At 38.4% G+C, this 16,335-nt stretch overlaps 1 protein-coding gene across 3 annotated transcripts in view; it reads right to left on the bottom strand.

Annotated features, from left to right (window-relative positions):
• The window catches only part of USP54 (ubiquitin specific peptidase 54), a 51,837-nt gene extending 36,234 nt beyond the window's left edge, over positions 1 to 15,603 (bottom strand). For all 3 annotated transcript variants that reach the window (XM_009809924.2, XM_059820905.1, XM_059820907.1), the window contains exons 1-3: positions 15,334 to 15,603; positions 12,539 to 12,631; positions 2,138 to 2,272 (exon numbers count right to left, since the gene is read on the bottom strand). In XM_009809924.2, the coding sequence (XP_009808226.2) occupies positions 2,138 to 2,272; positions 12,539 to 12,631; positions 15,334 to 15,480 (375 nt within the window). In that variant the 5' untranslated portion in view covers positions 15,481 to 15,603. The remainder of the gene's footprint in view (positions 1 to 2,137; positions 2,273 to 12,538; positions 12,632 to 15,333) is intronic.
• Positions 15,604 to 16,335: the final 732 nt, after the last annotated feature.

The raw sequence follows: 16,335 nt of genomic DNA, 5'->3' as shown, positions 1-16,335 counted from the left end.
AAATTACAAAAGCATGTCACATGCAATAATGTTATAAGCGTTATTTACAGAGACAGAAGGCTCCTGCAAATTTTTGAAAGTTGCTTAGAAAACAAAGAAGTTGGCATTTCTTTGATATAAAAGAAAATGGCTACCCCTTCTGATTTGAAATGCTATGCCAAGTAACCATTTATTTTATTTACCAACACAGATGAAAATTCTGCCACTGATTATTTTGTCCAATTCTCAAGCACCAATGGATTTGACCAAACATAACAGGCAGAGCAGCTCTGCAGTTTTAAAATCACTGGGTTGCCACTAACTTCTCATCAACACAAAGTAACCTGAATCAATATCTATATTCCACAAGGGCTTTGAAATATGGCAAATCATCTACATTCTATCAAAAGGGGGAGAACTAATAAATGAAGAGGCAGACTTAATTCTGCGTGAAACAAAAGCACTGAACATTTTCTAGATATTATTTTCAGACAACTCCATCTGTTTTCAAGTCCCCAAGAGTTCTTGTCCTAAGACCTCCTTCTCCTCCTACCGTTGCCAACATTAATCTGGAGGTGCCAGAGGTGTACTGACACCTCTTCCAGCAGCACACTTGAGCTGCCTGGATGGTTTATAGGTCTGCAATAAGCAGGTCAAGATTCATTATTAGGCAAAATAGCTCTGACCTCGTACAATTTCCCCTGAACTTTAGAATCTAAGCTCTTCTGCCATTTAAATTAAATCTCTGCCTTTAGGGCTGAAAAGGTTAACTAAGTGAAAAGCTACGAAATTATCTCTGCCTTAAAGCTTAACCTCAAAGAGAACTTGTACCCATTTTAACTGTCCTTGTGCCAGTATGGTTAACCTAACAAACCTGCTTGTGGGGACTCCCACAGCAGTATTAGATGGGCTATTTAGATTAGCTTTCTCAAGGAAGAAACTAAATCAAAAGTTCCCACAGTCTACTACATACAGAACTCTATTCAAGTGCTGGACTGCATAAATGATTTGACATAACTGTGCTCACAGGGGCTGCTGTGTAGACTGATGTAATTTATTTCCCTTTGAGACTTTATTGGTATGATCTACTTCCATTTTAAGCAAGCTCATTAAACTATACTATTTTGCTATATTAGTATTGTACAAACACAGGATACATTGGGTTATCATAAGCCCATTATCAGTCCGCTTAGTTTACAAGAAGAACTACAATAGCTACCCACATTTATCCCATTTCTATGATCTCTTACAGTGCAAATGTCAAATTAGGTAGGTACAGGAAAAGAAAGATTTAACATACAGAAAGGACTCCACTCTGATAGGTGCTTTACCTGAGAGAAGTTTTACCTTGCAATAGTAATTCCAGAATTAACATCTTTGTTAACAACCAAGTAGGATACAAACGCACTTGGGCCACCCTATGGACACTATAATTTCCAAAAAGTGAAGCAAATTTAGGAGACTGAAGAAGGAAACGGAGGAAATGTGGGTAAGAGTAAATTCTTAACATAATGAATACGAAGAAAGAGTTTGACTATAAAAAGAAAGCAGGTGGGTAAACCTAGGGATGTAAGATTTGTGTAAAAGCTAGGGATGTAAGATTTGTGTAAAAGCTATCTCCCAACTGCACTGGTGATATTACCAGCCTAAAAAAAAAAGGTCACATGGTTTACAAATACAGCAACAGAAATATTTGGAGATGATCCATTTTACTGTTGCTTACCTCAGCTTACAAACATAAACAACTGTGTTGGGTTGTGTTTGGTTTATTTATTTATTTTTAGCTAGAGTTTGTGAAAACACGATTTCAGAATAACTGGCAAACAAAATGTCCTTTCACCCTTTTGAGGTGATCCTTAAAACTAGAATCATGGATCTTTGCAATTTTTTTTACCATTCATATCCAGACACACTTGAGACTGCAAGCAGTACATAGGCAAAAGTAACTGTAAAAATGGGTAACCATTGATGTTTCCATTTAAAAAATCATTAACAATGACTCTCCAACCAAATACTGGTTCCCCAATGGATCACTTCAAGCTTGGGGATCTCTCTGTGAACTTTCCCAGGCCACACATGCAAAGTCTGTTAGAATAAACAGATTGTGTAGTGGCAGTTCGCATCTATGTCTGTCAAACCATCTTTCAGTTATACTCACAAAACATTCAGCAGCATCATCCATGATGCCCAGCTGGAAGCGTTGCTCATCCTGAAATGTCTTTGCAAGAGCGGTGCGCAGGGCATCAGAAGGCAGTACCTTCTCACTGCTACATTGAAACTGGTTGAAGATACCCTAGTAAGAAAACAAAAACATGTTTTCATGTTTTTTCAAAACATGACTCAAGTTATCTGAAAACAAACAGCAAACCTTTAACTCACTTTGATCATGCAACACACAGATATTTGTATTGTACAGGGACTACAAGAGAAAGTCCTAAAAGTTTCTCCTTCGAAATCATATGCACCTTTAGGTATTCCTTCCTTTCATGTATCCAAGGGAGGGTGGGGAGCTCAGGGGTAAATTTCCCTCAGAGTAGTGCCCCTTAGATCTTCCTCCAAATTTGATTCCCAAAGCAAATACAACGGACACCAAAAGTTCCTCACCTTTTATTCCTATTTCTCCCTCTCCAGTTCACTTTTTCACTCCTACCTCGGTAGCTTTCTTTTTACATGTGCCACCTTCTTTCCTCTTCCAAGCAACTCTTTCCAAATGTCTTAGCTCTTAAACAGCCACAACCTGCTGCTTGCACTCTTTAAGGAATTTACCTTCCAATAAGTCAAAGAAGTGGGTAAGAATTAGATGATTTTTGGGTCAGCATGCAGGAGGGAAAAGGCACAACATGAACAGCAGTTCCTATGTATGGCCAGCTGTTCACTTGTTGCCATAAACCTGCATTTTCATAACTGTAACTCACAGGTCATCTGGGTAATCATTTGCAAGGATGAGTAGTTCTATAAAGATGCACTGTCATCTAAAGTGCAGGTTATATGGATGAAAGTTCAGTACATATTCCCAACTGATTAAAAACCCACTTTTATTTTTTGTGTGTGTGTAGCGCATGCACATGCATTTGTGATATCCAAAAGATCTTCTGAACAGTTATTTAACTTTTATTCATTTCATATGACAAACAACCATCTTCATCAGTGTCAATCCCAAAATTCTGCTTGTCCTTTCCTATAAAACTTTCCTCACAATTTCCCTAACGATTGCAGAAAAGCTCCATTCTTACTGCAAGAGAAAAAAAGGATCATCTTCAGTTGTGCACAACTTGGCTCTTCCACCTTCTAAACTTAGTCAAACAAGGAGACAGCCAGCCTCAAATTGGTTTGCCAGTTTGGTTTTCTTTCAAATCTATACTGAGAATCTGTACCAATGTTGATTCATGTATCACCTTCTCCCTTCATTACAGAAAGCTTCTCCGCAGCATACTTAGGATCTATATTAATTGGAAATAAAAAATCTGAATCTTTCTCTCCTTTCACTATTCTTATTTGTTTCTTATCAGGAAATTAACAGGTAAACTGGGAGGTTTGCCAAACTCTGCAATCTTGGCTGCTTCGAGGAAGCTGAAAGACTGCAGAACACAGCTTTCACTGCACAGCCAGAAAACCAACCTCCATGCCCCTGCCATTTCTGGCCCTAGAAATGGTACAATTTATGGTGTTGATATATTATCTAATACAGATGTAAAATGCCCATGTCTCTTTACTGTTATTTGTATTCTGGTAGTCCTTACGGTGCTCATTCATGGGTGAGGGCCCACTGTGCTGAATCCCATAGCTCTTCTAATACTGCCTTTATTAGAGTGTCAAATAATGATGAGGCAAGTCGTAATGAAGAGAAGGCTGGGAAGCAGCAAGTCTCACACTTCATGAATTACAAATGATACCTCTCCTCAGTTACCTTTTATATATACATATATAAAAATGGAAAGAATTACAAAGTCTCTGTACTTAACAACATTGATTCCCATTTCTGTCAGTCTGGTAACAGAGCAAGTTTCATGTTTCATTAGTAAACCTTCTCATTTCAGTGGACCTCAAAAAAAAAAGCTGTGAAATGTAATTCCATCCTGCTTCAGCACTTTACATTAAATAATTTAAGAGCACTTGAAAATATTCATGACTGTGCATTAGAGATATGTTTATTCTGGTTATCATCAATCTCACTTCATAGATCTGGAAACTGAGACACTCGCCTAGCAATTGGCCCGCAACCTCACTGTAGGAAGCTGATGGACACGACCTGTTTTGCTTCAGTGAGAGCTCTGAAATGGCTCTGCACTCTTGGGGGGGGAGGGAAGTGAGAAGCAATGCAGGCTCCAAACTAGGTAAATGCAGAAGCAAGCAAGCAAACCAAAACTCTTATTTTAAATTTCCATCTTCAAAGAAATAGCATACTTTACTTTTAACCATAATACACTTACTAGTTAACATAAAGAGATCCAGTAAGAAAAAAGTGATCCTCATGATTATAAGCAACTGTTTTTCACGAGACCCTGCATTTTAAATTTTTTTGCATCCCAAAATAATTACAGCCTTCACAATTAAAACCAAAAAACTTTCATTAAATATAAACAGCAGAAAACTGAAATCTGTTATCACAACCTCAGAACAGAAATAATTCAGGAACATCAAAGAATTCTGTGAATAATTCTAATATATAAAATCAAGGAGTAAAAGATTCAAAGAATGCTTCCTAAAATTTGTAATGACGTAGCACACAATGGTACAGTTTATTTGGATTACAAGGAAAAAAATGTCTTAAAACCAGTGAGTAATTGTGCATTTTAATCTAATAAAGACCAAATCTTATCATGTCATTGCACAGTGCAGTTTAGAGCACATTGGAACACAGTGCTTGTAGGAAGCCCCAAAAGCACCTCAAATGGAGTCAAAAGCACTTTAAACACAGAGGGGTTTGGTTTTCGTTGGGTTTTGGTCAGGGGGTTTTGGTTGTTGGTTTATTGTGAGGTTGTGGGGTTTTTTGGGGGAGGGGAGGGGGTAGAGTTGTTTCCCCTTTTCCTTATTTTTCAAAATAGGTTCTTTGCACACCTTCAGAACAGGTCTTTCTTGTCTCTCAGCCTTAGATGGACAGGTGTGGCATTTCCTGCAGTTTCATCACTAAGTTATCTAAGTCAGATCTCTCTCCTTAATGTCAGGTCTTGCCCTTGAGTGATACTGTTAATCACTAACATACTTGCTCCATATACAGGTCTGAAAGCCAGCTGGGCGCAGACCAGGAAAGCCCTGCTGATTCTGCCCCAGGAGTTTTCATGACGCCTTTTCTCCAAGTGTTTCTGGAACTTAATGAGAACTTTATATATGAAACATTCAAACTTTGTTCTCTTTCAGAAACTTCTTCACCTGAATCTGAAGATAGTCAAAACCCCATTAATGTATTCACCACACTGATGATCTCTCTCTATAGCTACATTCCAACACAAATAAGCATATCCCTAACAGCAGCAATAATATGAAAAGACACTGCTAAAAGCTTCACGAACAAGGGAAGTCTCTCCTATTTTACCACTTTTCAGTAACCAAAATCAAGAATGCAGAACCAAAAAAAGATAACATACATTAGCTTAACATAAAATCTGAGCAATTACTAATATTGAAGTAGCAGCAGTACTTTGATTTCTGCACTGATGACCTATTGTCAGCATGTTGTTAAGTCTACAAGCCAAGACAGAGAACAGCATGAGCAAGGGATTTTTCAGATAGGAAGTATGCCTTCTGGTTACACTGCATTCCTGAGGTCTATATAAAAAAAGAAGCCCATCTCCCTCCGTATCCCATTCCCTACAGATCTTCAGAGGTCAGGAAAGAGTAGCAGAGACAGCAGAATTAGGAAGCACAAGCATTCTTTAAGAGGAATAAATTGCCAAAGTCCATCTACTTGCACCTAGTACTTCCCCAAGTACTAAGTCAAGATCAACTACAATTACATAGTTCATCTTTCACCAGCTTGCTCCGAGAGGCATCCAAATCTGGAAATTCCTCATCCACCCCAGGCAATCTATTGTAGGGCCTCACTTGGCTTTTTCCTAGTTTTGTAACTGGAAGCTTTGTGTCCTTTCTACTACAGGTCTGGGCTTCTGACATATATCAGAACAAAGGCTTGCAGAGTCAGTGGTCTCCCAAAATAATCTCCTCCAGTTTGGGAAGTGTGGGGATCAACATAAACTTTCTAAAGCTTCAAAGGAAAACAACCTAAGGTTTGAGACAAGGAACCTTTATCATACAACTATTCAAGTTAAAAACTGGCTTTCTATTTCAGAATGCTAAATTTCACATGCATGATCATAAAATGAGTTGTTCTTCATTTGGTTAGAGAATAAAGATAGTAATTATTCTTTGAAGTAATACATGGCATCGACATTTTAGAGTTCTTTTAAATTTTAAAGATATGGAAGCTGAAATATCTGTGAATCCCCCCATAGTTTACAAGATCTCCTCCAAATTATCTCTAACTGTTTGGAATCTATTTTCTCCCTAGGAAAGAAGTATTCAATTTATTTGGGGTAAATTGACATCTGCAATGTGTAACTAACCATACTGATGAAACAAACACCCCAGACTTGATACACATGCACATACGACTTTTTAATCAAGCATGCAGAAACAGGCTGGCATAAGAATAAATTGATGGCTCAAGACAACAAGCAACAGCTACTGAATCAGATCAGTGTCCATGCAACTATAAATCTGAGTTCTGTCCTTGGCAGTTTTCTGAGAACTAATTATTCTCTTCCAGAATTGTGCAGAAGTTCCTTCTGGATGGGGATATCGCTGCAGCTCTAGCAGTGGGGTATTTCTTTCAAAGAACAAAACATGTTCCCCCCAAATGCTTTAGTATTCCCTACATGAACAGTTTCTGTCTTTTAGCAAAAGCTACAAATATTAACATGGCCAATCCTCACCCTTCTCTCAGCACATCGATATTATTCTTGCTGTCACTCAATTGTGACAGTATTTTTTCTTTTCTTTTTTTTTAAACTTTCTCTTCATTTCAATAGCATGCCCTTCTTACTCCATTCCATTTATTGGACTTCTTTTTTTTCTTGTCTACAGTACCTAATCTCTCATCCACAACATCAGACACTTCTCCTGATGCAGCCTCTTACGCAGGATAACAACCTGTTTCAATAAAAATACTGGCTGCTAAAATCACTTTTCTCCCATCCAACCACATCAGCCTCCACCCACAGCATTTCCACTAGCTCACATTTCTTCTGCACATTTCCTCATGTTATATTTGCCTTCAAGGGTGCAAATGATTCTAGCTCTATTTGGTTTTGTGTCTTTGGATCTCTTTCCAAACCTCCAAATCTGATAACAATCAATGTACATTTCCATTATTCCTTTCTTTTACAGTCTCTCTTCCACTTTTACTCCCACTGTGCCCTAAACATTAACATAAGGTCTGCAATACGGACTGTAAAGTCAGGCACCCCTGGCTATTACCAAAAAACAAATAAAAACATACTTTCCGTGAGTTTTGTTTAGGAGGGTGTCAGGAAAAGAAACGCAAATCCCAGAGTGTCCACATCAACTATGTGACCATTCATTAACTGTTTGATCAAGATCAAAAAAGGCAGTCATTATTTGGAAGCTTTAATTACCAGTTTATTAACTCAGGAAACTGTACTTGCTGCTAGTTTATTTGTCAGGCAGGTAACTGCAAGTGCCAACTGAAAAAAAAGTTTTTATTACTGTTTTACCCTGAAATACTATCCTGATTTGAAAAAAAGCACAAAAGGGGATGAAATCTTTGCAACCAACCTATTACTGTCTCAACCATATAACGAACTTTTCATAACAAATCCTTCCATTTCATTCAAGTGGCTAATCAGAACCACGAACTATAGTCATTCCACTTCTTTAAAGCACTCTAATATCCTATTGTTCTCAGTTTCACCTTAGAAAACAACATCATTTCTATACAGAAAATTCACATTCTTCCTGCTTTTGTTGCACATGACAAAATTACAGAAAATACCAGCCCTACTGGAGTTTATCAATCAATAGAGCATTCTTCCTTGCAAACTACAAAAAACACTCTGTCCTACATCCTGGCACTTTGGAGCTCCCAGTACAATCCCTGGAAGGAGAACAAACTCTCTGTGGCATGCTCAGTACAGTGGACGGATTTCCCCCTTCCTGCCCTCTTCCAGCTGTGATAAACAAAGACCAAAGCTAAGTCATGCTCTAGAAAAAGGAAAATAAAACAGAACACAGTGGACTTCAAAATTAATAATAAATCAAAAAGCTGTTCCAGTGTTACAATGGGCAAACCGCATAGCAGTAAGGACAGCTTGTGTACTGAAAAAAACACTTAAATAATGCCACATCTTAAGGAACAGTATTTGGGATTCCAGCACAGAGTCTGCAGCTCTGTCTTGTCTTTTTGTATCTGTTGATGCAAGGTTCCTTCAAAATAACAAATGAACATATGTCTGGAATGATTTCAAGGTTCATTTTGCAGCCATGTAAACATAGTCAGGTAGCACAGCAAGTTTTAAAATCACTTCAAGAATTTGTGCAATGGATGTCTTCAATGCGCTACAAAAATAAAATGTAATTTGATATCAGGTACGACACCACTGTCCTGTGATCCCTCATTTTATAAATAAAAGTAATTTAAAATGACAACTAATAGTTATAGAGCTAGCTGAGCATTTACAGTAAATACTGTGCATGACATCAGAATCCCTAGGAACAGTTGCAGCAAGCCAAGAAAGTGTGAAAAAAAATAAAACTTCTTTGGTGTTATTCAAAGGCTGAATTTAGCTTAGTGAAGACTATCTTCCTCTAAAGTCAATGGGAAGAGAATGTCACCTTTAGAGCAACAGTTCAAAGTAGGGGAAGAGTGTGAACCCTCTCTGCACAACACAGGAGGTATCCTGCGAAGGGAAGCTGGAGGTGGAGGGGGACACACAACATAGATTATTCCCCGAAAGTACTGCCCTTTCCCAGGCCAGGCTGGAATCTGAACATGCCAGCATGCTTTGGAGAAGAGTAAACATCTGCTTCCTTCTTGCTTGGTCTGGACAGGTATTTTGGGCAGATCCACCTGACAGCATGCAAGGCTAATTACCTCTCCCCAGACCCTAATGGGAGATTTTCGCATGGTATAGAGCTCCAAATTCTTGGGTTCCCACTGGATCCAGCCATATCTTCTCCCTCATCTTAGCAAAGCCTAAGGCAAGATTCAAGAGAAAGAGGATGTCAAAGACCTGGAGGCTAAGCTGGCATTACCCTGGCAGGGCAACAGTTAAAGGCTTCCAGAGCAGATGGGAGGGCTGGGGAAGAGATGAACACGGAAGGGAAGGGATGATCCTGCTGCACTGGGACACAAAACATGCTCTTGGTGATGCTAGCAGTATTAGGTGCGTATTAAGCACATTATCCCATTTGTCTTATACAAGTTTACACATAGTATGTGCCAGAAAGCCAGACTTTTACAGGCAGGAAAAAAAAAAAGAGCAGTTTGAGAACGCTGATCCAGAGGGCAGCAGAGAAAAAGTGAGTATCGTAAACAGCTTTTTTCCCCCATCCACTGCCTGCTTAAGGAGTTTATGAAGATGAATGTGATCATCTCCATGGTTTGGGGCTATCCCTTGTGCATACCTTTATCATTTAGTAGCCCTACCTTTTCAGTTGCATGCAAGCAAAACAGCCTATGTTTCTGGTGTTTGGGGTTTTTTTTGGTGGTGAGGGAAGGTTTACATCCCCAATTTCACTCAGAGTTAAGTGACACCCTTTATTACTCACCTTTATAATATTTGACTTGATAACAACATAAAAATGGGGGAAAATTTTCAAATATTCATGTATACACTTCAACATTTTACACAAGTTAATAAAGGTGGAAACTTGTCATGGTATAACCCAGAGAAAAACATAAAATTGTGAGTTGCTTTATGAACATAAGGGAAACAGGAGTAAAACAGTTCTGTAAGTTCTAACAAACAAATTTCTTCTTATTTTTTCTCTTGTATAGTTTTACAATAGATGTCTGTAAACTTTCTGAAGGTTCTGGAACAGGGTTGGGGAGAAGACACTGAAATTTCCCACTACCAACAGAGAAAACACTAACATTTTGGTTTGGATTAAAGCCAGTTGGAATTTATTTACTTTGTCAAGTACTGGTTACTGCCCATATTCAGAAACACTCATCCAGATAACTCTTGACTTGTTTATGCATTTATTTAAAGTTCTTCATTGTACATTGAGTTTTGTGAGCTACAGGAATTCTGCACACAAGCTGATGCAAGTTCTCTAAGATGCACACAAGAACTTGAGGATTTGGTGCAACGTTACAGCTTTGTTGGAAACTAAGGGTTGTAACACCTTCTGGCTAAGCAGGCCATTGGTTAAGAACTTCAGATAGGAAACAAACCAAAAAAATCCTTGCAGATATCTGGGAGCAAGAAGAGAGAGCAGCAATTTTTTTTCCAAAGTTTGCTTAATTGAAAAAATAAGCATATGGCTGCAGGCATCAAATTTGTGAATTCTGCCACTCTGCCTGTCACTTTAAAGTTTATAATAGCATACTGCACACTTCAGCAAGACATCAAAAGCAAGGATTTTATCAACAAAATTAAACACTCTTCAACCCAACGTCTGTTTTTAATACATATATTCCATCCTGTCATCTTCCAGTCTTAGTGTAGTGCTCTCCCCTCTCAGACTGGTACTGCTAATCCAAATGCATCTTTGTCCAGAGTTCATCTTTCAATACCAGTTCCCCCAAGGTACATCCTCTCCTTTTTCTTATAACATCTTTTTTTTTTCTCCCTCCTCTTTTTCAGTACTCTCATTCAGACTTTTTAACTATTATCTTTATACTAAAACCTCTCAACTCTGCCTCAGAGTCCAGTCTACTTTCATTCAAATGGCAGAACCTGTCTGATCTCTTGGTATTTCCTTGCCATATCTTGCTGTTAGGTTAAACCCCAGAACAGCAAAAGCTTACATTAGTGATAATTTCCTAAATCCTTTTCTTGCTGTCTTCATCTCAGCTACCAAAGAATGCAACAATCCCCTTGGCAATACTCAAGGGCATAATCCAAGAATTAGCTTCAAATTATTTATGACACTGAACTTTGTGAACTCAGACCAGATCAGCCTAAGTCTTGCCACTTCCCTATAAAGACAGGGATGTATTTAATACTCCAACTGTTCTTTGTCTGGATAGCTGTATTTCTCACTTTGGATGTGCTATCTTGCTCCTAACCCACTGTCATATTCTCTTCTGATGATACTGCTGTAAACATCATCCTGTCTCATCATTTCAACAGATATGTCTTGAGACAGATTTCCCTTCAGAAGGAAATTACTTATCTTCTTTCATGCCTTAATAGTCTCCTCTTTGCTGTTCTTTTGCAAGAACAAACACTCAACAACAGTCTAAAACCTCACTAGATAACTCATTTAAAGCCTGTCTCTACCAGAGCACCTGTAAAGTCATGTAACAGAAGCAAGACAGCTATTATACTATAAATATTGCCTGTGAACTTCAGATGATCTTAAGTCAAACCTTGCACTCTCTATTTTGCCATATTTTTTTAAGACATGCTGTCTGTCCTTTTCACTACTGCACACAGAATTCATGACACAATAAACTCTCTCACAATGGATTAAATATTTAGTTGCATTTTACAACCCGCTTGCAATCAAGGAAAATGTCTCAGTCCCAATTTCAGAAAGAAAAAACACTGCTAGAGAAAATTAAAGTTGGCATTTTCATTGTGTTTGCCTCACGTCCATTTCTCCCACAAGGTTAGAGGGAACTGTGGGTTTGAAGTAGCAAAACTTAGAAAAGAGAGCACAAAAAAAACAGAAGCGCTAAAAATTAATGGGTAGAGACAAATGGAGATGTACGATTGCACAATTTACTCAAGTACATAACAGTACTCAGAATCAGAGATAGCATCTAGATCTTACTGTCTGGGCAGCATCTATGCCAGTCAGTTATTGTATCTGCATCTACAAACAGAATTGATGTTTTTTAAAAACAGAGACCACAAAGAGCTGAGCCATTTAATGCAGGCATCAATATTTACAGTAGAAAATATCTTTTAGTCTTACATTATCCACAGTTTTGAATAGAAAGGCTTAAAGCTAAATGGCTTTCTCCATGCTGACATTTAAAAGTAGCTCTGAAGGAAAGGTAACTTCTGAAGAGCATACTAACACTATACAGTACAATATTAATAAACGAAATGATAAATTAGAAGAAACAAAAGCAAAACTGATGTTTTACTGGCTGAGCTAATCTTTCAAACAACATGGAGGCTCACAATGATCTGCACTCCATTGATAAGTGTCCTTGTATTTGAAACTTCACCTACAGTATTTTCACAATTTATTGGCTTGAACATATTTTAAAAACAGTACTATGAGTGTCCTGGGCCAGTGTCTATCAGATTTACCTTTGCTTTCACAAATTTCCAGATGCAAGTTTCATTACACATATTAATCAAATATTGGAAATATTTCTGTTCAATTTTTTAAAAATGGTTTTTAATCTATTTCCAACTTTTACCTTAAGAGCACAGAAGATGCAAGAATCGCCCATACATTTGTGCATTGTGATTTGCCGGAAACTGCGTCGAAAAATGTCCAGGTGCCACAGAACCTGAAACACAGAAAGGGGCACAGCCAATTTTATGCATATGTAAAATAAAATACTGCATAAAGCTCTGACTGAAACTGCACACACTAAATAATCCCAGAAGTACACTACTGTCAGTGAACATCACTTTTAAAACAGGATGTCTTTTATCTAACTGCAAGTTGACATTTTCATCTTTCTTCCTCAACTGTAGCATTCACACACATTCATTTACAGTAGGACATCCCTCTGAATTTCTTGCCGTGTGCTTTTAGATTAAAAAAACAGCTTCTTTGTTCATGTGGTGGTGCCAGCTTCAACAGCACTTGCCCTGACTGCTCTCGCACGCTGGCACCACTGCCGGCTGTTGTGTGGCCATGCGGTGAGGCTGGGCAGAGCTGCCAAGGACACCACACCAACAGCTGGGCCCAAAACTTGCCCGTCCTTCTACCTCCTAGGCAGCCTCCTTATTCTGAGCAGAAAGCCCAAACGCTGGAAAAATGGAGCACCAACAGCATATACACTAACAGGTTATTGCACGTCAAAATAATAAATTACTAAAATCTGTTATGCCCAATATTATCATTAGTAAGTGTATTTCTATACCATTATTACTGGCAGATTTCTAACCCTAACCTGTGTGGGCAGTTATACTTTTCTCTCAGGACAGCTATGGTGGCAATACCAGGTATGCGACCAGGTATGGTCACAGCATATAAAAGCCTGCTTGCTAGCAACAGTGAGAAGCAACATTTGCTGTAGCAGCACCAAAGTTTTATTAAGTTTTACCACTAAATCTGTGCAATCTTGGGCAATTCTCTAAATTCATATCTATAAAATAGCAACAATACCAATCTCCGAGTTGTTTCACAGTCAGCTCTTCATATATAAACGTGGTCGATGCTGGCTATTTCAGCTTCAACTAACAGTAACTTTCTTGTAAGCTTCAGAGCCACCAGCCTTTCAGGAAGCAGAAGCTTGCACTGAAAGAAGTCCTGACCTAAATCACGTCCTGCTCTGGACGTCCAGGTTCTGGACAGAGCAGCAAGGTCCAGGCTGGCATGTGACTGGCTAAATGCTTCATTAGCATAAATGGAGGGACCAAACTTCTTATTTCTGATTAATCTGTCCAGAGCAACTGGCTAGAAAAAAAATGTAGCCCTCTGAAAAAAGTTGTGCTGGTTTCAAGAAGTGTTTCCAGCTGGAACAATTTGTTAACTGAACCACAGCACACAAATATTACCTAAAATTATATTTAAAAACACATTTATTGAATATTTAATCTGTAAAGTTTCCCAAAACTTCAGAATTGTCATGGCTATGTTTATACCCAATCTCTCCCTATACTTAAGGGCCTGGGAGGCAACATAAGCATTGGAACTATCTGATTACACGCAACATTCCTGAAGAACTACTGCAGACTTCACAAAAGTACAAAAAAATTTTGTCCATTTAGGAACGAGTCCAATTTTTCGATGTAATTGCCTTTGGAGTTTATATTGAATGTTTACAGAAATACTTAATAGTAAGGCGCAACAAACATTCAAGAACCTCTCAGACTAACACTGAATCTTAAAAAATTAAGATTAAAAAACCCCAGAAGTATGTATTTTATGAAATTATTACCATCTTGGGTTTTTTTAAGTTCAGCTTTGACTGTAAATATTTTTGGTATCCTATCTCTCTTTAGAATAAAACAGTTTATGTAGAAGACTAAAAGCTGGGTCATAGGCTTTCATCTTCATGCATGGCATGCAGCTGATGTTAGGCTCTACTTATTTCTAACCTAGGTTCAGAAACTCAGCATTAGGAGGCAGACAATGATTACACCTTATAACTTAACAGAAGCAATTAATACGGTACATCACTGGAAACCCCACTTTTCTTCTAATCAGTTCCCTTTGTACCCAGTCCTGTATTTCATGGCATATTAAGCCTATTGAGGATCACTGGTGTTTCCATTTGTATTATTTGCATCACAGGGCTATCCTGAAGCCTGAAGTTAGCTGAGAACCTAATCGTGCCCATGGGGAAAAAAAAAAAACAAACAGTGACACAGCCTGTGCTACACAGAGAAGTCATTTGAAGGAAAGAAAACTGATGTAGAGAATGGGTTTTAAACCCTGCAGCCAGAAGGACTGAATCTCAGATGTCAGACATTTGAAACATCTAAATGGTGATAATACCACTATAGCAGCCATACCACTCCACTAAATTTTGACACAGGAAAAGTTTTTTCTTCTAAATCAAAAGGTAAAGACTCAATCACCTAAACTAAGCTATGAATCAGCAGTTAGAAAGAAAGCTGGACTACATGCTTGACAAAACCAGTCAAGTACAACCCTTGAAACAAAAAATGTTACATTTACTTTTAAGGAGCAGACATACTGCAAGCTATGCAATATTCGATTATTTTAAAAGACATTTTCTACATACATTTTCATCTTGGGTTGACATATTACAGGTTTACACAAACAAGAGATTCAAGTACACTAAGTGTACATGACAACATGAATGCTGTTGATTTCACCAGGAAAATGTGAAAATTAAAAAAAGCTGTTCTATAACTCAACTAATTTGCATTTCCAAACATAGCTTTATTCTATCTAGGCCCACAAACAATTATGCAGTCAAGCCTGGCTATACTTGTTGCACAGTCGAGACTAAGAAAATACTGCAATAGACAGAGGACAAACACAGAAACGTTTTTTATTACATGTTCTTACCTGTAGTGCACTATTCAGGAAGCAACTGTTCTGTCCTGGTTCATTGCTGAGACCTTTACTGGGTGCTATTGAGGTTGTATTTCGTGGAGTAAACATGCCCTGTACATTCCCCCGACCCACAGAAAAGTAATTTCTTTTCCAAGACATCTTCCAGTTTCAGCTGTAGAATATACAGGTTTAGGCTGGCAGAGTATTTGACTTGATTAGAACCTTCCTTTCTTTCACCAAAATTCAAAACTGGAACAACATTCGATCTTCTTTAAATTATGGTTTAAACAGAATTTATCCTTTCATCAGCACACAAGCAGTTTGTTTCTTTTAAATCCAGCCCAGGATGCTATTCTTCATTTGATGCTTATGTATGCAAAAACCGCTTTTACAAGCGGCCACACACAAAGTTTGTAAAGGGAAGGAATCCATGGTCATGCACGTTCATCTGTTATGCTGCTTCTCCCTTTTCCAAACAGGCAGTGACTTCAGGGAACAAATAGCAAATTAAGGAGGTCCCAGAATCGAGAGGAGAAAAACAACAGCTACCTCCCACACCCCGAAAACCCCAGCTTCTCTAATCCTTTTATAATCCTCCTGCAGAAGATGGGAAAAATCCAAACAGTAAGAGAGCAGAGACACCAAAACAAAACCTCGGCAGCTCCCTTTCAGTTACATCTGTCTTCGGTGATGAAAGAGACATTATCCTCACAGGGGAAAAGGCAGCAACTCCAGGACTTGACAGTGAAGAGCTTTAAAGCAGCAAACAGTCTCCAATACAGTTGTTCTAATTCTGCATGCGATCTTTAGAAGTTTCTTCTCCTGATCCTCCTTTTGCAATCAGAATGCTTGGCTCTGCCAGAAAGCTTGAGAGAGAAAAATAATCAAAGGCTTGCGTCATTTAATTACTCTCTTGGTTTTGTGGTGTTCTGCCAAGACCAGTGTTGCCTCACCTCCCACAATACACTGAATCTTCTGAGACAAAGCAAAAAAATATAAACCTTCCTCCACCCA

The sequence above is a fragment of the Gavia stellata genome, chromosome 9 (genome assembly GCF_030936135.1).
Source record: "Gavia stellata isolate bGavSte3 chromosome 9, bGavSte3.hap2, whole genome shotgun sequence".
Lineage (NCBI taxonomy): Eukaryota > Metazoa > Chordata > Aves > Gaviiformes > Gaviidae > Gavia > Gavia stellata.
The sequence above is the reverse complement of the archived record's forward strand: the minus strand, read 5'-3'. Positions and strand labels throughout refer to the sequence as shown.